Genomic DNA, 25,000 nt, shown 5'->3' with positions numbered 1-25,000 from the left:
GATCTTCTCTTATAAAGAAAGATTATATTACTTTGCAGCCACAAAAAGGTTTTTGCATAAAACTAAACAACATTTTTGCATAAAATATACACATATATACAGTTAAAGTCAGAATTATTAGCCCCCCTGAATTATTAGTCCCCCCTGATTTACCCCCAAATTTCTGTTTAATAGAGAGAGGATCTCTACAACACATTTCAAAACATAATAGTTTTAATAACTCATTTCTAATAACTGATTTATTTTATATTTGCCATGATGACAGTAAATAATATTTTACTACATATTTTACAAGATGCTAGTATTCAGCTTAAAGTTACATTTAAAGGTTAAACTAGGTTAATTAGGTTAACTAGGCAGGATAGGGTAATTAGGCAAGTCATTGTATAACAATGGTTTGTTCTGTAGACTCGAAAAATTGAAAAATATAAAAATATAAAGATCAAAAAATGTATTGCTTAAAGAGGCTAATAAATTTGACCTTAAAATGGTTCTAAAAAAATAAAACTTATTTTATTCTAGCCAAAATAAAACAAATAAGACTTTCTCCAAATGAAAAAAAAAAAAAAAATTATCAGACATACTGTGAAAATGTCCTTGCTCTTTTAAACATCATTTGGGAAATATATACAGTATATAAAAAAAGGGGGGGGGGGGGGGGTCAATAATTCTGACTTCAACTGTATATTTGTCAATACAAATGAATAAATCAATTACATTGAATGAGTGTTTACACAAATGTTTGTTGAAAAAATCTTTAACGACATTATTAGAAATCCTTATAGAGTATTTGTCTGAAACACTTGTTGAAAATTAGTTTTACATAAAAAATCTTAGTTTTAGTTTCAACATATAAACATAAATAAAACTCAATAGCAACTATATAACCAAAATAATAACTTTTATATTTCCTATATTATATAAAACTATAACAACTCCATAACGTTTATATAACCAAGATGAAAATTACACTTGAAAAGAACTTCAGAAAACATCCTTTGAACATTTGCATAACGTTCCTACAACACATTTAATCTGTGCATAGAAATCGCCAGAGATTTTTCTGTTTTCTCTCCCCAGTTGTATGACGGTCCGGACAACACTGCAGATGTTCTAGGAGCTTTCTCTGGGTCCTCCATGTTGAGTCAGTCACTGACCAGCACGTCGAATCACCTGTGGCTTGAGTTTTATTCTGACCAAGAGGACACGGCTGAGGGATTCAAGCTTGCTTACACTAGTAAGATTCCTCTTGCTCTCACTTTCTTCCACACCGCTTGTGGAAAACTACAGTTTGAAATATTTTTCCTCCGTCTGTCACGACTAGTCTTACACTACATGACTTCAGTAGCTCTTTGCAGGCTTCCTCCCCGGTGTAGCTTGTGGAGTGAAAATAAAGTTTGGGTTCAGTTGAGGTGTTTCAAATACAACTTAAAAGTCTTCTGAACAGTTTACAGACTCCTCAAACTAGTCGAGTGTCGCCCACAAGCGATCAGATAATCGAGTGGGACACACAGCATCAACTTGGCTTGACTAATATTTCATACTTGATGAGCTTTGATGATAATTCAATTCAGCCCTGCTAAGACTGCAGATGACTGTACTTTTATTAGTCCCATCAGGAATTTTATAAAGTTGCAATTTACAAAGGCCTTTCATACAATGCTTCACCATCATTTATTGATAAATGAGAGGCTGCTATGGGAGTGTTACTATGGGAGCATTTTTGGTATCTGACAAGAGGATTTGTGCATCTCTAAATTTGGATGGCAAGTATATATATATATATATATATATATATATATATATATATATATATATATATATATATATATAGTTGAAGTCAGAATTAATAGCCCCCTTTGATTTTTTTTCTTCTTTTTAAAATATTTTCCAAATGACGTTTAACAGAGCAAGGAAATTATCACAGTATGTTTGATAATATTTTTTCTTCTGGAGAAAGTCTTATTTGTTTTATTTCGGCTAGAATAATAGCAGTTTAAATTTTTTAAACATCATTTTAGGGACAAAATTATTAGCCCCTTTAAGCTATATTTTTTCTTGATAATCTACAGAACAAACCATCATTAAACAATAACTTGCCGAATTACCCTAACCTGCCTAGTTAACCCAATTAGCCTAGTTAAGCCTTTAAATGTCACTTTAAGCTGTATAGAAGTGTCTTGAAAAATATCTAGTAAAATATTATTTACTGTCATCATGGCAAAGATTAAAAAAATCAGTTATTAGAAATGAGTTATTAAAACTATTATGTTTAGAAATGTGTTAAAAATATCTGCTCTCCGTTAAACAGAAATTAGGGAAAAAATAAACAAGCAGTGTAATAAGTCACGGGGGCTAATAATTCTGACTTCCACTGTATATATATCTGTATATATATATATATATATATATATATATATATATATATATATATATATATATATATATATATATATATATGTACAATACTATATATATATATATATATATATATATATATTTATATATATATATATATATATATATATATATATATATATATATATATATATRTATATATATATATATATATATATATATATATATATATATATATATATATATATATATATATATATATATATATATAATTATTATAATTAATATTAATATAATCATTTTTCACAGTATGTCTGATAATAATTGCAAAGAAGAGAAGCAGCGTCATACCACCCCGCAGCGTTTGCTCGAAAAAAAAATAAACCAAACACGCCCATACGTACCTCCAGCCACGTAAATCGCGGTCTCCACAAAGTCTGCGGGCTATGTTTTCGGAATGAGCCTGGGTTGATTTTACCTGTACCGCATGTCTTTGGACTGTAGGGGAAACCGAAGCACCCAGAGGGAACCCACGCGAAAGCGGGGAGAACATGCAAACTCCTTACAGAAACGGCAACTGATCTAGCCGAGGCTCGAACCAACAACCTTCTTGCTGTTAGGCGACAGCACTACCTACTGCGTCACTGCGTCGCCCAAATGAAGGAATTACAGTAATTGAGCTTACAGCCACTGGTATTCCAAGACGGTCTACCATCCAAGTACTAACCATGTCCAACCCTGCTTTTGAGATCAGACGAGATTGAGCATACACAGGGTGGTATGGCCATAAGCTCTAATGTTACACAATACCTAAAACCAATACTAATTTACTATTAATAACCAACAAATTAGGAGTTACTTTTTGCCTCAAAAGTCTTAGTTAATTGATTGATAATAGTGAGAATTGTATTACAAAACAAATTGTGACTGATTTTTAAAAACTTTTTAATGCATCCCTGCACCTTTCAATGAGGCTCGACTAACTATAAGGTTAGTTAAATGTATAGTTCACCTAAAAAATTAAATTTACTTACTATTTACTTTACCACAATTGATTTCAAGCTCTTTTGAACACAAAAGATGACATTTTAAGAAAGCTGAAGAACTGTAAACTGTACTACTTCCATAGTAGGAAACACAAATACTATGGAAGTCAACGTGTACAGATTTCTGATGCTGTCTGGTCTGTCCATGCCTTTTTGCACTCCCCTTTTTTCATGTGTTTAATACTTTTTTCCCTGTGTCAGTTTTTTTTTTTTTTTTTTTTTTTTTTTAACATGACTTAATTTCCATACAAATTGGTTAACCTTTACAATAGTGTATATGCCGAGCTAGTGTTTTTCCCATACTGATAAACTTCAGGTGACCTGTTATTGTGAACTTTTTTCCATATTATACGGTTCCATTTACTGCATCGATGTTGTAATGTCATTAAAATACATTCAGTTAAATAAACTTTGGCATTCATTTAGTTGCTCAAGCATAAAACGAGACAAAAAGACCTTTTACTCCCAAGCGCCCGTCTGTATCAGCAGGCTTGCGCAGAAGCTCCATAGAATATACTGGGGGAAAATAAATGCTCATATTATAAAGACATGGCGGGGGAAAATGTAATTTAATGCAGTGCTTCTTGTACAATCTGAGACCCACTTTAAATCGGATATCACTCATCTAGTGGAGATTGCTAATTTTTAAAGAAAACAGACCTAAAACGCACCGGTTTTTGCATTACATACAGTTTGCCGGAAGCGCTTAACCCAGGTTACTGGCAAATTAAAAGTCCCATTAGCATGCTTCGGCATATACCCCATAAGGTTGCATTAGTTAATGTAATGACTAACATAAACAATAACAATTTATTTATTACAGTATTTATGTTAGTTAACGTTAGTTAATGAAAATACAGTTGATCATTATTAGTTTATGTTAACTCACAGTGCTTTAACTCATCTTACCAAGCATGAAGTCGAATGTTAATAATGCATTAGTAAATGTTGAAATATGAATGATAAATGCTGTAGTATTGTTCATCATAATTAGTTCATTTTAGTAAATGCATTAACCAATGAAACCTTATAGTAAAGTCAAAAGCACTTTTAAAAACTTGTTTAATACTTACTTTATTTTTTGTTTAATACAAAATACTCTGTAATGGGCATGTGTGATGATGTCTTAATTCAGAGAGCCCTGTGTACACTTCCACATATGAATGCCTGCGGATATGAATGAGCTCTCCTCTCAGTCTTTCTGTCATACACCACCTCTCACCTCACAGTGGAATATATATCGACTCTATTAATTTTCATTTCTGGATTAATATCTTCATTTCATTGTCAGCTTGAACTGTATAATTGTTCCCAGCACTTGTTACACCACACACACACACGCATGCCGCTTTATTGCTTTTGTAATGAAACCCTCTGAATTAGCAGCATCTTCTGCATGGATTATTAGAAGGCGCGAAGGACTCTTCATTTTCTTTGTGTGAAATTATAGGTCTTTCTGCTCTCTTGAGAAGTTTTTGTAATGTGTCTACCACAGTTCACAGTGGCGTGTTGTTTGATATGTAAATCGTAAAGCATGCATGAGCTCTGTGGTGGGATTATGGCTTGAGGTAAAACACGATTGTGAATGAGGTTAACGGCGGTTATTCGGCTCCTGTGACAACGGAGGAGTGACTTGTTAATGGCCAGAGCTGGAGGCGTTCAGATGGACTTACTCATTTACTGCTGCCGCTAACAGACTTTACTCCAGCCTCTCGTTTTGTCTATCGGCTGCTGATGATGTCTTCAATTACATCCTGTGCATTTGGAGTTTGACCTTCACTGTGATTAAAAAAAAGGAATGGATGGATGAGTCAGAACAAGTCTGTGTTAAAGCAATAGATCACACAAATAAACACACTGCCATTATTTAGTTTCGTGCCAAGGATGTTTATGCCTATTCTATTCTATTCTATTCTATTCTATTCTATTCTATTCTATTCTATTCTATTCTATTCTATTCTATTCTATTCTTGTGTTCTGTTCTGTTATAGTATTTATTTAATAATACGTTCTTTTCTCTTTTGTTGTGTTCTTCTCATACATCTATTCTGCTATACTGTTCTCTTCTCTGTTTAATTTCCCTGTTGTTTTCTATCATAACGTTATCTTATCTATTCAATTTCAATTTGATATTCTATTCTATTCTATTCTATTCTATTCTATTCTATTCTATTCTATTCTATTCCATTTTATTTTATTTTATTTTATTTTATTGTTCTTTATTCTATTCTATTCTATTCTATTCTATTCTATTCTATTCTATTCTATTCTATTCTATTCTATTCTATTCTATTATCCTATCTTCTATTCTATTCCATTCTATTGTTGTAATTTGATCATATTCTATTCTATTTGATTATGCTCCTATTCTATTCTATTCTATTCTATTCTTATCTATTCTATTCTGTTCTTTTCTATTATATTATATTCTCTTGTTGTAATTTAATCATATTCTATTTGATTAAGCTCTCTTCTATTATATTCTATTCTATTCTATTCTATTCTATTCTATTGTTGTAATTCTAATCTATTCTGATATATTATATTGTATTCTATTCTATTCTCTTTATGTGATTTGATCATATTCTATTCCATTTTATTCTATTCTATTCTATTCTATTTTCTTGTTGTAATTCTATTCTATTCTATTCTATTCTATTATGCTCTATTCTATTCTATTCTATTATGCTCTATTCTATTCTATTCTATTCTATTCTATTCTATTCTATTCTATTCTATTATGCTCTATTCTATTTTATTCTATTATATTCTTTTATGCTCTATTCTATTCTATTATACTCTATTCTATTCTATTCTATTCTATTCTATTCTATTCTATTCTATTCTATTCTATTCTATTCTATTCTATTATGCTCTATTCTATTCTATTCTATTCTATTCTATTCTATTATGCTCTATTCTATTCTATTCTATTCTATTCTATTATGCTCTATTCTATTCTATTCTATTCTATTCTATTCTATTCTATTCTGCTCTATTCTATTCTATTCTATTCTATTCTATTCTATTCTATTCTATTCTATTATGCTCTATTCTATTCTATTCTATTCTATTCTATTCTATTCTATTCTATTCTATGCTATTCTAATATATTCTATTATGCTCTATTCTATTCCATTCTATTCTATTCTATTCTATTCTATTCTATTCTATTCTATTATGCTCTATTCTATTCTAGTCTATTCTATTCTATTCTATTCTATTATTTTATGCTCTATTCTATTCCATTCTATTCTATTCTATTATGCTCTATTCTATTCTAGTCTATTCTATTATGCTCTATTCTATTCTGTTCTATTTTCTTGTTGTAATTCTATTCTATTCTATTCTATTTTATTATGCTCTATTCTATTCTATTCTCTTGTAATTTTAATTTATTCTATTCTGCTCTGTTCTATTACACTGTTATTTTTTTCAATTGTTTTCTATTCTATTCTATTCCCTTTTCTTTTATTTTGCTTTATTCTGTTCTATTCAATTATGTTCTTTTATATTCCCTTCTCTTGTTGTATTTTGACCATATTTTATTTTGCTTTATTCTCTTCTATTCCATTATGTTCTATTCTATTCCCTTCTCTAGTTGTATTTTGACCATATTCTATTCTATTTAGCTTGATTCAATTTGATTTTATTTTGTTGTTATCTTACATTCTCTTCTTTTGTGCTCTATTCTACTACAGTAGCCCCTTACACACAAACACTCCTTTCCTGAACATTACCAGCACCATATTCAAATACGCACTGTTTACGAAAATAAAAGCCTTTGATTTTTTTTCCAGACACATTTAGCTGCTAGATGTTAGTCAGATAACATTTCTATGTTCCTTCTCAATGTCTACTGTGTAAAAAAAAAAAAAGTCAATAAAATGCTAATGATAAACTGCTGTTTACTTTCAAGCTCTGCTTAAGTTGCTTGACGCGTGTGCACGTGAAGAAGTGCTCCGGTGAGTGCCAGCACACACACATATTGTATAATAGTGAAACCATTAACAAAAGCTGACCTCTTCTATGTTTACAAATAGAAGCACAGCCGATTAGAGGTCATTTCTGGTTAACAATGTCCGAATTTACCGGTATCTTGGAATGGATGTGTAAATGATCTTTTTCAGAAAATTCAGGAACGTCCTTGCCTGTGTGAACAGTGCTTTTTTGCTTTATCGGCAATTTATCGGTAAAGTTGTTGCAGAAATATTTCAGATATTTACCGTATTACTGTGTGAAAGGCGCTATTATCTCCTGTTGTGTTTTGATCACATTCTATTCTATTCTATTCTATTCTATTCTATTCTATTCTATTCTATTCTATTCTATTATTTTCTGTTCTGTTCTGTTCTGCTCTATTCTATTCTGTTCTATTCTGTTCTGCTACAATATATCTTATTCTGGTATACTGTATTCTGTTCACGTTGTTTTCTATTCTCTTCTATATTATCTCGTAGCATGCAGCATGAAGCAGCATGAAGTCTTCAGTTTAATTTACACATTAACTTTTAGGTTTTATGTAATCTAATAGGTCAAATAAAATGTGAAATTGTCACAGTCAAACTTTCCATACAATACTTACAAACAGTACAAACCTTTCTCGAGCAGCAAATCATTATATTAGAATGATTTCTGAAGAATTATGTGACATGGAATTCTGAAGTAAGGGAATTAGCGGTAAATTATAGCAGTAAATTTCATGATAATACACACACCTACTTAAAAATATACAAAACCTTTTTGCATAGATATATACTGTAGGATAAGTGACTTTCAAAGACAGAAATTGTAATGAATGCTTCAGCTTATTTAGCCCGCTTACACATGCTGTGATGTAACAGTGGGCTGCACATGTGTAAGTGGGCTGAATAAGCTGCTAAGATTATGCCAGTAGTCAAAAGTACATTACTGTATGAGGATACTGTATATCATTAACATGAATATGATATTAACTTGATTAATTCAGCCGATGCCAATATAAGTCTTCACACAAGACTAGATTTTAGAGCTGAATAAATCTGCTGTTACCCGTAAACTCTCTATAAACTTCCCCCGTACTTTCTTCATCTGTCAGTAAAGTCTTAATTAGCAGGCGCAGTGTGGCTGATGTTATTGTCTCTCACGATTATCAGCCCGCATGTTCTCATAACTGGAGTATTATTATGACTGTGGGTTTATTTTGCTTTGTTTTATGTACATAACAAGGTCGCATTATGCAAACTCAAAGTGAAATTCATAATGCTTGCGTTGTTTCCGCCTGGGACAATAACTCCTGGTGGGCTGGGAATGTGTTTCTTTCACCCACACCTAGTTTTAATGAATTAATTAGCTGTATCATTCTCTTGTTAAGATCTGATTAGGATTAAATGGTTGGAATGATATTATGTGCGCTCCTGTTCACTGTAATTGCGTATGACATAGGAAATGCACAGGAAATTGTGTTTGCTGGTGAAATTTAATTGTACAAATCAGAAAGTAAAGAGTGGGGAAGCTTCCCTTCGAGGCTTGGGGACAATGTAGCAGTTGATTTAGTGTACAGAGGTTACATTTATTTCACAATTATTCGCCCTCCAGTGAATTTTAATTTCTTTTTAAAATATTTCCCTAATTACGCTTAACAGAGAAAAGAATGTTTTATAGTATTTCCTATAATATTTTTTTCTTGTAAAGAAACTCTTATTTTTCATTTTCTGGCTACAATAAAAGCAGTTTTTAATAAAACAACAACAACAACAACAACATTTTAGGGTCAATAATATCAGCAATTTTTTCTTCAAATGTCCACAGAACAGGGCGATGCGGGGGCGCAATAGGTGGTGCTTTCGCCTTATAGCAAGAAGGTCACTGGTTCGAGCCTCGGCCGGGTTGGTTGGCATTTTTGTGTAGAGTTTGCATGTTCTCTCCACGTTCTCTTGGGTTTCCTCCGGGTGCTCCGGTTTCCCCCACAGTCCAAAGACATGTGTTACAGGTGAATTGGGAAGGCTAAATTGAGAGTGTAAAATGAGAGTGTAAGGATATTAGGTTGGAGCTGGAAGAGCATCCACTGCGTAAAGCATATGCTGGATAAGTTACCGTTCATTTCGCTGTGGCAACCCCAGATTTATAAAAGGACTAAGCCAAAAAGAAAATAAATGAATAAATAAATGAATGTCTACAGAACAAATAATGCTTTAGACTTGGCAAGTTACTCTCCCAAGTTAGCTTAGTTAATCCATTAAATTTCACTTTAAGATGAATAGGGGAGAGCAGTGTGGAAAGTACCATTTTTCATTAAAAAAAACTCTTAAAGTGTACGTTGTTATTGCACTTTTAACACCACAACATTTGATAGATTTACTGGTCTTTATTTTAACAGTCCAGGCGCAAAGTTTAAAGCGTCCAAATCCACTTTTGCTGTTGTAAGGATGGAAAAATACACTCTGCACCCCGGCGCATGGTCCAACAGGATTGTTCTTATTCTCATAACGGGTTATGGGTGTTTATTGAGCATAATGTGCATTAAACCAAAGTCTAATCTTCCATTCCCTTTAAGAATCAGTTGTGTCCCGTCTTGGCATATTTGCTATTTACATTGCAGACTTTGTAAGCTGAAAAACTGAACCCTTCAGTTGCGAGAAAACAGTTGAACAGATCATCTGCAGCGCGAGGATAAAGAATAAGCCTCCTCCATTCGGCCTCTACTTTGTCTTTACTTTTACTCTTTACTTTACTCCTTTACTTTCGTGAAGTATGGAAAGGTGGAAATATTTGATTTTCATTTGTTAAGCGCAAAGATATGTTCTAAATTCAGTTCTAATTTCCAGCAAATTAATAAATGAACAATAATAACGAAGTGTGGTGAATAAACTGAGTTATTTTCTAAAAACACATCCTATTCTTATGCTCCATATGGTGATGCATACGTCTCCAAAACCCAACAGGTGGACAAATCTAAACCTGTTTTTATTAAAACAAGTATAAATATGCACATTATAAATAATACTGCTAATAATAATACTGTATAAAACATTATACAAATATTAATTGACATGAATAAACTGAAAAAAGCCACCTGGGACGAAGGCATGGATGTAGGGTTTTTTATTTTCATGTAGAAAATAATAAATTTTCATTCATTCATTCATTTTCTTGTCGGCTTAGTCCCTTTATTAATCTGGGGTCGCCACAGCGGAATGAACTGTCAACCTATCCAGCAAGTTTTTACGCAGCGGATGCCCTGTCAGCCGCAACCCATCTCTGGGCAACACCCACACCTACACACACACACTCATACACTACGGACAATTTAGCCTACCCAATTCACCTGTCTAGCATATCTTTGGACTATGGGGGAAACTGGAGTACCCGGAGGAAATCCACGCGAATCCACATGCAGTTTTTTTAATCGAGTTCGTACAGGTAAGGGTCATAAACAGGAGCAAAACAATATCATAAGGGTAATCCAATAATCGTGTTTAATACACAGGCAAGTGGTCAGACTGTGCAGCAATAGGTCAAGACAAGAAACAAGACTTAAAACACAAAGGAAAACTAACCTGGAGAAATGCTTGTTAATGTACGTGACAGACACAAGACTCGGCGTCAATGTGTCAATGAAGTTGAGGTGTATTTATTGTCCTTGTAATCAGTGTAGATGAGGAGCAGCTGTGTCTGTAGCCCCTTTCACACATACAGACCTTTCCAGAAAATTACAGTCAATTTTCTGGAAAGGTCTGTATGTGTGAACAGGCCCTTTTTAAAAATACCGGTAAATTTGTTCCGTTTTTTTCCGGAAAGACAAGTTGTAACATTACCGGTAAATTGCCTGATTGCTGCTCTTTGTGAACGCAGAAGAAAGCTTGCCAGAAAGAGTGTGTTTACTTCTAGAACGCGCTGACGTGAGATGTCTACTTTAGCCCATCAGAACACTCAGAGGCATTCACTGTCGCGCGTTTTATGAAAATAGAAGCCTTTGAATATTTTTCCAGACACATTCAGCTGCTAGATGTTAGTCAGAAATTGTTTCTTTGCTTCTTCTTATCAATAAGATGCTTATGAAAAGCTGTTGTTTGTTTACCTTTAAGCTCTGCGTCCTTTAGTTTGCTTGACGCGTCGCGTGTGCCCTTGAAGCAGCCAGTGAGTGCCAGCACACACACACACACATATTATGTACATCTCGACATGCGAAAGTGTTTCTCCATATGTTTTCATCAAAGTTGTTCACAACTCTTCTCCATCCACAGAGTTTGAAATATAGTCAAATGTTTTCAAATACAAGCGCAGCCGTTTAGAGCTCATTTCTGGTTAACGATGTCAGAATTTTCTGGTATTTTGGAATGGATGTGTGAATGGTTTTTCTGGAAAAATTCCGTAACGCCCTCGCCTGTGTGAACAGCGCTTTTTTAATCCACTGGTAAAGTTGTTCAGGATATTTTCCAGATATTTACCGGTATCACTGTGTGAAAGGGGCTTGTGAGTGAGTGTCCAGATTATTGTCAGCTGTTGCAGGAGTTGATGAACGCAGGGAGTTCTGGGAGTTCTATCAGCTGTAATCTCTCATATACAAAACCCTCTGGCGACTGCAAAAAACTACAGGAAGTAGATCGCCAGCGGAGACAACATCACTGGCAATTATAACAATGACCTTATTAATGTTAAGGACTTTGTTGTTAATTATTAATTAACAGCAAACATATTGTATCCTTTATTTTTGCAAAAAATATTCAACTGCATTTTTATTTTAAATTTCAGTCTCATCAAAAAATTCAAAAGCAACCCAACGATACAAAATGCAAAACATGTTTTTTTTTTACATTATTTTTAATAATTTGTACTATTATTGGCAATATGCATTCATTTTATAAAATATATGAATCCAAACACTGCAAACACTGATGTAAAAGGGAAAAATAAGGTATGTCTATTAGTAGTGGAAAATAAATAACAGTTTTAAATTCTTCCCCACAGGAACTCTTGCCATTTAAACCTGATTTACTTAATAACAACAAAAAATAAAAATAAAAAACTCAGAGATTGCAAACTTAAGGATGTGTTCCTGCACTAAATAACCTGTAGATTGATCATTAGTGTGACATAAAAAGAGAAACACAACTTGTAATAAGAAAAAAAGAACCACAACAATTATTACTTTCTGCACTTAAGTTAACTTAAGTTAATTTCAGACCTAACTGTGGGACACAGTTCCAAAATCAGGTCAAATTTGGCAGCTTTATCAAGGGTTATGCTGAATGTGCTGTGCTGTCTGGAAAGCAAATGTTTGACAGGACTTTGAGAAAAATGATTTGTTACTTTCGTCCCATGTTACTTTCGTCTCGCTCTCCCCTACTAGTATCCTAAAAATATCTAGTCAAATATTATGTACTGTAATCATGGGAAAGATAAACAAAAAAAAAATCAGTTATTAGAAATGAGTTATTAAAACTATTTTGTTTATAAATGTGTTTTGTGAAAATCTTTTTTCCATTAAACAGAAATGGAAAAGAATATACCGGTGGGCTAAAAATTCTGACCTCAACTGTAAGTAGCTGCAGCGGAACAGTTTGAAATCTGTTCTTACAAAATTGCTGTCTAAAAGTTGATGCTGTTGTGTCTGCAGTTCTTGTCTGCAGTATCTGTAGGGAGGTCAGACTTTATATTAATGCTCATGGTTTTCAATGAAATGCTCAGCACGCATGTTTGGATGTGCACATACTTCTGCTCTTGTACCGTATTTTGATCTCCAGCAGCTCAATGCAATTCCACACATTGCTGGGTGGTCTCTTACACACTGATAGGGATTTTCTACTACTGTGGGCAGTTTGGGATCTGTTACGTTTTAGCAAATATATTTTCTTAAAGCAAACATTTAAATACATTGCAGTTTTTATTTATTTTTTAACCTGGACCTTGAGGGATTTTATTAAATTCATCTGTATCTGGTTCCTTCCATCCCTCCATTCTTTTTTTATCTGTGTCATATCTCATTTCATCCATCTTTATATGTGTTTGTCTGTCTATCCATTTATCCATCCATCTCTTAACACACATCCATCTATTCATCCATTCATCTCTTAACACACATTCATCTGTTCATCTATTCATCAGATCCATCCATCCACTCAACCAACCAGGCATATTTTATCTGTCTCACAGCTCATCCATCCATCCATCCATCCATCCATCCATCCATCCATCCATCCATCCATCCATCCATCCATCCATCTATCCATCCATCTTTTTATCTGTCTCACAGCTCATCTATTCATCCCTTAATCCACATTTATATTTGTCTCGGTTATTCATTCACTCATTGATCCATCCATCTTATTTGTGTTTGTCTGTCAGTCCATCCATCCGTTTGTCTGTCCATTAATTCGTCCACCCATTTGTCCATCCATCCATCCATCCATCCATCCATCCACCTTTTTATCTGTCTGTTTATTCTTCCACCCATCCATCCATCCATTCATCAATCCATCCTTTTAGTCTTAGTTCATATATCCATCCATCCATCCATTTTTTATCTGTCTCAGTTTATTCATCCATCCATTAATCCATCCATCCATAAATTATTTTTATTTGTTTATTCATCCATCCATCCATCCATCCATCCATCCATCTCTTAACACACATTCATCTGTTCATCTATTCATCAGATCCATCCATCCACTCAACCAACCAGGCATATTTTCTGTCTCACAGGTCATCCATTCATCCATTCATCCATCCATCCATCATCCACCTTTTTATCTGTCTGTTTATTCTACCATCCATTCATTCATCAATTCATCCATTTTTATTTGTGTCAGTTTATTCATCCATCCATTAATCCATCCATCCATCCATACATCCATACATACTTTTTTAATTTGTTTATTTATCCATTCATCCATCACATCTTTTAATGTCTCACAGCCCATCCATCAATCCATCCATCCATCCATCCATCCATCCATCCATCCATCCATCCATCCATCCACATTTTTATCTGTCTGTTTATTCTTCCACCCATCCATCCATCCATTCATCAATCCATCCTTTTAGTCTTACAGTTCATCTATCCATCCATCCATCCATTTATCCATTTTTTATCTGTCTCAGTTTATTCATCCATTCATTAATCATCCATAAATCATTTTTATTTGTGTATTCATCCATCCATCCATCTATCTATCCATCCATCCATCCATCTCTTAAAACACATTCATCTGTTCATCTATTCATCAGATCCATCCATCCATCCATCCACTCAACCAGGCATATTTTATCTGTCTCACAGGTCATCCATCCATCCATCCATCCATCCATCCATCCACCTTTTTATCTGTCTGTTTATTCTTCCATCCATTCATTCATCAATTCATCCATTTTTTATTTGTCTCAGTTTATTCATCCATCCATTAATCCATCCATACATCTATACATACTTTTTTATTTGTTTATTCATGCATCCATCCATCCATCACATCTTTTTATGTCTCACAGCCCATCCATCAATCCATCCATCCATCCATCCATCCATTATTTTTATCTGTCTCACAGCTCATCCTTCCATCCCTCAATCTATAGTTTTATCTGTCTCAGTTTATCCATCCATCCATCCCTCCATCTATGTTTTTATGTCGCAGCTAATTTTTTACAGTTCTTTGTTGTGTCCAGCCATCTATCCGTCTATCCATAGTTTTTTCAACCATCCATCTGTCCCTCCATCTAATCATCTTTACATCTGTCTATCCCTTAACATGCATCCATCTGTCCTTCCATCCATTCACAGATTTCACAGTGAATATTGTATGTAAACATGTATATAAATTGTTATCATGAAATCAATCTTAATTAGATTTGAATGTTAAAAATGAAAGTGATGTAAAAGTTAAATTAAAAATGAAAAAATAAATGACCACCTTGGCGAGATGTTTTAAGGTGACCTTCATATAACAAAAACACCTTACATTTTGCAAAAAGAAACTTCACCTCAGAGTATCACTTAAAGGAACACCCACTGATGAAACACCCACTCTTTTGCTTGTTGTTCTCCTTCAGGTTTTGAACTTTCTCATTGTGACGAACCCGGTGTGCCTCAATTTGGATCCAAAGTCAGCGACCAAGGCCACTTTGCAGGCAGTGTGGTCACGTATCACTGTGATCCTGGATACAGTCTCCATGGCAGCAGCATTTTGAGATGCATGACGGGCGAGAGACGCACGTGGGACCATCCGCTCCCCTCCTGCATAGGTAATGCATCTCAGCCTTCAGACACAGCAATGCATTTTATTTTCATGCATTTAGGTTTCGAAATTAACTGTGGCAGATAACAATGTGAAATTACGATGGGTTATGTTATTCGGTTCATTCCATTTGCCAACACAGGCATACTGAAAAAAACCTGCTTTAGCCTACAGTATTGTGAAACCACAAAAATCATACTTCAACATACGCTTGACTGCAGTTTATAGGTAAAATGAACGCTAGGGGGCAGTATGACGACAACAACTTGGGTTCCTTTTCACATTAATGATGTTTACAGGCACATAATATTGATGTTTATTTTACGACTGTCTGAAATCTCAATTCTGATTGATAAGTTGCGTTCTTCCAAGGTATGTTAGTCCCAGATAACTACCGCTGAATAACACAGGCTCATTTGGGCATTTCAGATCATCTTGACAATCAGTGAATAAGCCCATGTTCACATCCATATGCTCACATTCACGTTCATATGCGTCTGCTTGTCTTTCAGGTGACAGGTTTTGACAGTTTTGGTGTAGTCTTGTGATTGAATAATGTGTAGATTAGTGTATCCTCCTTTCAACCGGTTTCATTTCTGTTTTGGCATTTGATGCTTCATTAAGCTGTTTTTGTTTCTGCTAGCTTTGCAATTAATTAAGGAATTAATAAACTAATACGGCTCAGAACAATGTTTTGTCGAATTTTTATGTTTTGTGACAAGTAGCCGTGTAAAAAGTGGGTAAAGTACTCCCAGGATGGTTGTTTTCACAGAATAAAACCCTTTAGCCTCATACAACTGTATTCTGCTTCACATCAATAAGTCTATTATGCTTTAATCTGTGGTAACAACCTCCTAGATGTACTTCATCCCTATCATAAAGCATTGTTTTCATGCAGTTCTTTGCTCAACACTAAATAAAAACCACAAAACTATTTAACAATTTTCATGATTTGTAAGTAAATGCATTAGCATTTCTCCAAATGGCCAATTTTTCATATGTGGTCAGTTTGCTCAGTAGCTCAGTATGTACAGTGTTCTTAAGTTTTTGTACTTGTGATGCAGAGCGCTCGGGTTCAAGTCCAGTGAAGCAGTTTATCCACAAAAGAGATAAAAGCAATGGCAAATCAAGGTAAAATGGTGGCGGTAGTGCACTTTTCTTACCTTTGCTTCTAAAAAATATTGGTTAGGTTTTGGCAAGAGTAAAAGAACTATGTGCATAGTTTCAGTTTAATTGTCAGTTTATTATTCTTTGTTCCCTTAAGGCCAATTAATGTGAAGCAGAAGTACACCATATCAAGGAAAGAACATACAGTTGTACTGGAAAATTTACAAACCCCTTGGAGAATTTATTAAAATGTTAAAATTTCACCCCCAGCTCTACATGCCTCGTGTTTCCTTCAGGAGCATCAGTGAGGGTTTAAACCTTTTTTAACAGTTGGGTTTGGGTCCCTCAATCATCCACTGAGTGAAAAGATTAATCTCATAATCACGGAGTAACTGATGGAAAAAGTCCAAATCTGCAGAAAACATGCAGAAGATTGAGGATTTTTCTGAAAAACAGCAGTCAGTTTAACTGTTCTGAACAAACACGATGGTCATAAACAATCATCACAAAACAGGAAAAGCTGTCAGGAATCATTAGGAAACCACACACTATTGAAAAACCAAGGGTATGTAAACTTTTGCAGGGGGTTATTTTAATAATTTCAGCTAGATTTTTTTTATGTAGTAGAATAGAATATCTTACTCGGGACAGTACTAAATAAAAAAATAACTTGAATTTTCTTTGATCTTTCTCATTTTGTTCAAATTATTCTCATTTTGATTAATACTTCAAGGGGTATGTACAATTTTTAGGGCACAACTTTACAATACAGGCCACACAACAACTTAACATATGCAAAGACGAACAAAATATGCAGCTAAAAACTGTTAAAACAGATACCACGAGCAACAGATGCAGATAAACAAGCAAGAGTCTTTATTTCTACTGACCAATTTATTTTTCACATCAGTTCTTCGGTTCTCAACACAGAAGGCAGATCAGAAGACATCAGACATATACTACACGTAAGAACTAAAAAACATACAACAATAAATTACAACAGTGTATTCTAGTAGTATTCCCAGAGATGGGTTGTGGCCGGAAGGGCATCCACTGTGTAAAAATGTGCTGGATAAGTTGGCGGTTCATTCCGCTGTGGCGACACGTGGCGACACGTGATCCTCTCGAAATTAGTTTATAAATAAACTTCACATTGTATAGCTGGCAGTTCATTCCACTGTGTCAACTTCTGAAATAGAAACTAAGCCAAAGGAAAATGAATGAATTAATGAATGAATTAATGTAAAACACAACAAACATGCTTAATTCCTTATAGAGGATACAATTTTTTTTTTCCAAATATAAAAACAGATTTATATTGAGTTTGTGTTTCTAAACGGTGGCTGCTGGCTGCTGAGTAGACCTTTAATTTCAGACCCCACATATATTTTTTAACAGTACACAGTATACTGTAAACATTGTATACAGGAAGTAGTACTCTAGTATCTGTAACACCACCATGTGCATCCTTAATCCCGAGGATTTATTCTTACACGGATTCCACTTAATTGGTCTTGCAGCTGTGCCCATTCTGTGTGTGCGTGTGTGTGTGTGTGTGTGTGTGTGTGTGTCTACAAATACCTCGCATGTTTTTTTGTTGTGAATAATTGATCTACGAGAGTCTGCCTGTCACGCGTCCTGCACCGGCGCTTGATGTGCAGCCTGATTTCACTCTTACACGTTTTACCCAATTAAACTTTGATCCGAGGCATTGTGGGGATTTTGTGGATTTGTGTAATTGTCGTGTTTTGTTCATCTTGTGTGGCTGCAGAACGTACAGTAAACACAATCGAAGCAGTGCACATTTTTCTTACGTTGATACTATTGTTTGGGCTTGATGTATGAAGACGGTTATGAGTAAATCACTTTTGCACTTTATTGTTTATCTTTTGCCCTGTAACAAATGACAGTATTTTTTTAGGCTGTTCCCAAGCAAAACTACACCTACCGGCCACTTTATTAGGTACACCTGTCCAACTGCTTGTTACACAAATTTATAAGCAGCCACATGGATCACATGCTTCACATGGCAGCAACTCAATGCATTTAGGCATGTAGACATGGTCAAGATGATCTGCTGCAGTTCAAACCGAGCATCAGAATGGGGAAGAAAGGTGATTTAAGTAACTTTGAATGGGATTTTCATGCAAACATCTCTAGGGTTTACAGAAAATGGTCAAAAAAAGAAAAAATATCCAGTGAGCTGCAGTTCTGTGGGCGCCAGAAATCAGAGGAGAATGGCCAGACTGGTTCCAGCTAATAGAAAGGCAACAGAAACTCAAATAACCACTCGTTACAACCGAGGTCTGCAGAAGAGAATCTCTAGAGGCACAACACGTCCAACCTTGCGGCAGATGGGCTACAGCAGCAAAAGGTCACTCCTGTCAGCTAATAATAGGAAACTGAGGTTACAATTCACACTGGCTCACCAAAAATGGACAATAGAAGTTCGGAAAACATTGCCCGGTCTGATGAGTTTCAATTTCTGCTGCAACAATCAAATGGTAGGGTTAGAATTTGGCATCAACAGCATGAAAGCATGGATCCATCCAGCCTTTTATCATCGGTTTAGGTTAGTGGTTGTGGTGTAATGAGGGATATTTTCTTGGCACTCTTTGGGCGCATTAGTACCAATTGTCAACGCCAAAGCCTACCTGAGTATTGTTGCTGACTATGTCCACTCCTTTATGACCACCCTTCTTTTGTTGGCTACTTCCAGCAGGATAATGCGCCATGTCATAAAGCGCAGATCATCTCAGATTGGTTTCTTGAACATGACAATGAGTTCACTCTACTCAAATGGCCTCCACAGTCACCAGATCTCAATCCAATAGAGCACATTTGGGATGTGTTGGAACGGGAGATTCGCATCATGGATGTTTAGCCGACAAATCTGCAGAAACTGCGTGATGCTATCATGCCAATATGGATCAAAATCTCAGGAATATTTCCAGTATCTTGTTGAACCTATGCCACGAAGGATTGAAGTAGTTCTGAAGGCAAAAGTGGGTCCAACTCGATACAAGTAAGATATACCTAATAAAGTGGCCATATGTGTATACTTCTTTGTAACGTTAAAAAGATAAATCAAAATAAAAAAAGTCATTAAACTAAAGTAAAAAATAATGCTACAGTAATTAGTGCTCTACAATATTCTTTATTACTTTATGTGTGATTGTAATCTTTTTCTTAATCATTAGATCATCAGATTAAATAAAATTTTAAAGTTTAAACCAAAGTTAAATTATACTTTGAGGAAAAAATACTAAGTTTAGCTGTAATTAATTACAGTGATTCTTTTAAAGATTTGGTTCAAAGTATACTTTATTCAGTGTAGTATTGGATGTTTATTCGTTTGGTTGAGAACTACAGCACTGTAGAAATAGTTTATCTTAGCAATGCTTGATTAGATGTTTACTTGTGCTAATGTTTTTAATGGCGTTCATAGTTTCTATTGCATTGTTAGTCAGAGATTTGTTCACTGCTAAAATCTTGAATTTAATGTGCATTTAAAAGACTGGGTATGTTTTTGTTCGCACAGCCTCGAGATTCATAAAACACAAATGGGAAATACTCATGGGGAAAATGTTTCTTGAGTGCATACTCATTTGGAGAGTGAATATTCATAATTACCAAGCTGAAAAGACCAGCATATGTTGTGTTTTGGATGCTGGTTTGATGCTTTCCAGAACGGGATGTTGTCCAGGATTGCCCACCAGCTGCCTAATTATAGACAACTGAGATGCTCAAACTTCTTAACCTGCAAATCATATTAAATTACTAGATTAGCAGCTTCTAAGTGACTTTCCACTAATTTAACAAGCAAAGACGACAGCCAGGTAAAGCATAGTATTGCTTGCTTATAGTACAGTGCTCAGCATAAATAAGTACACCACTCACAGATCTTTCTTATACATATATATTTTCTATAGGATGCTTTACCAAAATATAATTGTGCATGTACAGTTGAAGTCAGAATTATCAGCTCCCGTGAATTATTACACTGCTTGTTTATTTTTCCCTACTTTCTGTTTAACGAAGAGCAGATTTTTTCAACACATTTTTAAACATGATAGTTTTCATAAATAATTTCTAATAACTAATTTATTTTATCTTTGCCATGATGACAGTAGGGCGAGGCAGTGGCGCAGTAGGTAGTGCTGTCGCCTCACAGCAAGAAGGTCGCTGGGTCGCTAGTTCGAACCTCGGCTCAGTTAGCATTTCTGTGTGGAGTTTGCATGTTATCCCTGTCTTCGCGTGGGTTTCCTCTGGGTGCTCCAGTTTCCCTTACAGTCCAAAAACATGCGGTACAGGTGAATTGGGTAGGCTAAATTGTCCATAGTGTATGAGTGTGTGTGTGAAAGTATGTTTGGATGTTTCCCTGAGATGGGTTGCAGCTGGAAGAGCATCTGCTGCGTAAAAACTTGCTGGATAAGTTGGTGGTTCATTCCGCTGTGGCGACCCCGGATTAATAAAGGGACTAAGCCGACAAGAAAATGAATGAATGAATGATGACAGTATATAACTTTTAACTAGATATTTTTCAAGACACTTCTATACAGCTTAAAGTGACATTTAAAGGCTTAACTAGGTTAATTAGGTTAACTAGGCAGGTTAGGGTAATTAGGCAACTTATTGTATAATGATGGTTTGTTCTGTAGACTATCAAGAAAAAATATAGCTTGAAGGGGCTAATAATTTTGTCCCTAAAATGGTGTTTAAAAATGTAAAAAATGCTTTTATTCTAGCCAAAAGAAAACAAATAAGACTTTCTCCAGAAGAAAAAAATATTATCAAACATACTGTAAAAATTTCCTTGCTCTGTTAATCATGATTTGGGAAATATTTAAAAAAGGAAAGAAAAAAAATCGAAGGGGGCTAATAATTCTGACATCAACTGTACATTAGACTAGTCTGTACCCAGTGTTGGGCATGTTGCTTTAAAATAGCAATTAGTTATAGTTGCTAGTTACTTTGCACAAACAGTAACTGATTTAGTAGCTGAGTTACGTAATTATAAAAGTAACTAATTACCAGGGAAAGTAACTATTGATTTGAGGTGTCAAAGTGATGTAGTGAGTAGCATGATCGCCTCACAGCAAGAAGGTCGCTGGTTCGAGCCTCGGCTGGGTCAGTTGGCATTTCTGAGTTTGCATGTTGTTCCCGGGTTTCCTCTGAGTGCTACAGTTTCCTCCACAGTCCGAACACATGCGGTACAAGTGAATTGAATAAGCTTGTCTGTAGTGTATGTGTGTGAATGAGTATGTATGGATGTTTCCCAGTGATGGGTTGCAGCTGGAAGGCATCCGCTGTGTAAAACTTATGCCTAATAAGTTGGTGGTTCATTCCACTGTGGTGAAATGAATGTTTGATAAAACTGCTCTGTCTAAATGTATCAAATTAATAGTGCGTATATTCAAAGAGAAAGGGACAAAAAATTAGATTTTCGAAAGGTGGTGTCCTTATTTATGCTGATTTTGGTATATAGTTATATATATATATATATATATATATATATATATATATATATATATATATATATATATATATATATATATATATATATATATATATATATATATTCTTGTATAAATTCTTAATTAGCATAGATGCTGTTTTGTATGACCCCAAATTAATTGAGAGCGAATGGATTATTCATGCTTTTTAAAAATGCATCTGTCGCACTGCATGATCATTTCAGCTGTAAAAAGGTGAAAGTAGTTATAACCCTTCAAAATGTTAGCCCTCTGTATGAGTGTAACTTTAAAACTTCTGAATATTCTATTTTTATAACTATTGCTAGCAGAACTACAGTAGTGTAAACTCAAGCCAGCACTGTTAGTAGCTAGTGAACGAGGCAGACGTCCAACCAGCATAAATCAGGCTTTAATATGTGTGTTATTGTCTTCAATTCAAATCAGCCACTTACAGTGTTCCGTTCTACACATGTTCCATTGTTCTGTTTTAGGAGGCAGCAGCCTATTTAGTCGTCAGGGTGAAATTGTGAACCAGTATAAACCAGCCATGATCACATGCAGAGGTTATAAGAGATTTCTTTATTATTTCCCAAAATTTGTCACATAAAAACCTTCCATTTCATTTCAAATGCTGTTTTAGTAGGCCGCCAGTGTAGTCAGCAAGGTAGAATTAGCATTATAAACTCTATCCAGTATTAAACAGCCTGGAATATAGACCTATTTAAATGACTTTACTTTGGAATTAGTGACTTATGGTGTTCTGTTTTGCATAAAACGGTATCTCGGAAGACAGCTGCCTATTTAGCCATCAAGGTGATATTTAAACCAGAGTGAATGCATGCGACGCCTTTTTTAACCATTCTTTTCTTCTTTCCCCCAAAAATTAGTCACATAAAAGATTCAAGTTCACTTAAAATGCATTAAGCAGTCTGGAATATCCCTCTTTAAATGACTTACAGTGAAAGTCATTTAAAGTGACAGTCTTCTGTTTTGCATAAAACGGTGCCTTGGAAGGCAGCTGCCTGTTTAGTCATCAAGGTAAAATGTTAAGCAGCATGAACACCTGCATGACTACCCTCTGCATGATTTTTTTTTCAATATTTGTCACATAAAAGGGCCTACTTTACTTAAAATGTTGTATTAGGCAAGTTAAAATTAGCATTATAAAGTATTTAAGGCAGCAATAAACTATTTAAATGACTTTATTTGAGAATTATTAACTTAATGTTCTATTTTGAATACAATTGTGCCTTAGAACGCAGCTATCTACTCATAAAGTTGAAAGTTTAACCAGCATAACCAGTTCTAACCAGCATAAAATAGCTATGAAAGTATGCAGGTTTTTATTTTTTACCAGAAAAATTTTCCTGAAAGTTATTTTATTTTATATTATTTTATTTTATTTTATTTTATTTTATTTTATTTTATTTTATTTTATTTTATTTTATTTTATTTTATTTTATTTAAATTAAATTTAAATTAAATTTAAATTAAATTAAATTAAATTAAATTAAATTAAATTAAATTAAATTAAATTAAATTAAATTAAATTAAATTAAATTAAATTAAATTAAATTAAATTAAATAGCTATGAATGTATGCTGGTTTTTATTTTTTACCAGAAAAGTTTTCCTTCAAAATTAGTCACTTGAAGAGTTTTATTTGACCAAAACGACGGTTTAGGTGCGGCGCTGCGTGGCTGTTCAGACTCACACTGACACAAGGAGTCATGGTCTTTAATGACAGCAGTAAATAACTGAGCAACAATTTGAACTTTAAATTATAAATTAACATTTATTTTATATCCTTTTTAATTCACAAACTGCAGCTTTTTTTCACTGCAATGTATCTTTATGGGCTTCTGGAAGAACATTTCCTGAGCCGCTTGGTATGGAAAGTCAGAAATGTCTGGCCCATTTATTGAGTTTATTATTAAACATGTCTCTAATAAAAGTTTAGATGCAAACATGTCATGGCCAGTAGCAGCTTTACAGAAAAGAATTCATCCATTCATTTTACTTCAGCCTAGTGCCTCATTTATCAGGGGTCACCAAAGCAGAATGTTGGCCACAGAAAAATTACAAACGATTACAAATGATGAAAGCTGAAAATGAGTTAAAATGCACATCTATAAATCTAATACTGGTTTACTAAAAGGAAATAGACACATAAACTTCTACTGATAGCAATGAGTGTATTGGAAGAAGTTATATTATTAAATATTTATGTTAAAACAGTTATCTAATGATTCCAGCCAGCTTTTAGTGGGCTTGCAATATTGTCAAAACACAAAACTTTCAGTTGTTACAGTATATGTAAAAAGACCTAAATAAATACATGCAGGACCATTCCAGTATTTTGCTCGTCTCCAACTATTGACAGCAGATCTCTCAATAAGAGAGAGATAGAGGGAATTTGCACTCGCGATATCTTTACTGCTCTGTTCATTTAACCAAACAAACGTAATGTTTAGACCATCATTGCTCCTCTTGCGATCTGTTCACTTGCTCATTCACTCTCATCGCCAAGATTTCCCAGATTTAAAATTATTTTTCAGGATCACGGAGCCGGTGTGAATTTGCTGAATACACGCTGAGCTTCTGGGAGAGGTCATAACTAGACACTAGATAGAGAAGATTTCTCCGCTTGCATCACAGAGATGCCTGTTTACTCATCAAGGTCCACCTTTTCTTTCTTTCTTTTTTTTTTTAAATTAGTCACACAAAGGGTCCTATTTCACCTAAAATGTTGTTTCAGTAAAGCTGCATAAACATTCAGCAAGGTAGAATTAGCAATACAAATT

General features: G+C 34.4%; 1 protein-coding gene across 5 annotated transcripts in view; it reads left to right on the top strand.

The window, feature by feature from the left end:
• Positions 1–25,000, top strand: part of csmd3a (CUB and Sushi multiple domains 3a) — a 598,216-nt gene that overhangs the window by 251,683 nt on the left and 321,533 nt on the right. For all 5 annotated transcript variants that reach the window (XM_068214255.2, XM_068214256.2, XM_021467030.3 and 2 more), the window contains 2 exons: positions 1,081–1,237; positions 15,429–15,620. In XM_068214255.2, the coding sequence (XP_068070356.1) occupies positions 1,081–1,237; positions 15,429–15,620 (349 nt within the window). The remainder of the gene's footprint in view (positions 1–1,080; positions 1,238–15,428; positions 15,621–25,000) is intronic.

This window comes from Danio rerio, chromosome 16 (genome assembly GCF_049306965.1).
Source record: "Danio rerio strain Tuebingen ecotype United States chromosome 16, GRCz12tu, whole genome shotgun sequence".
In the NCBI taxonomy this organism is placed as follows: Eukaryota; Metazoa; Chordata; class Actinopteri; order Cypriniformes; family Danionidae; genus Danio; species Danio rerio.
This window is presented reverse-complemented; position numbering and strand designations above follow the sequence as displayed.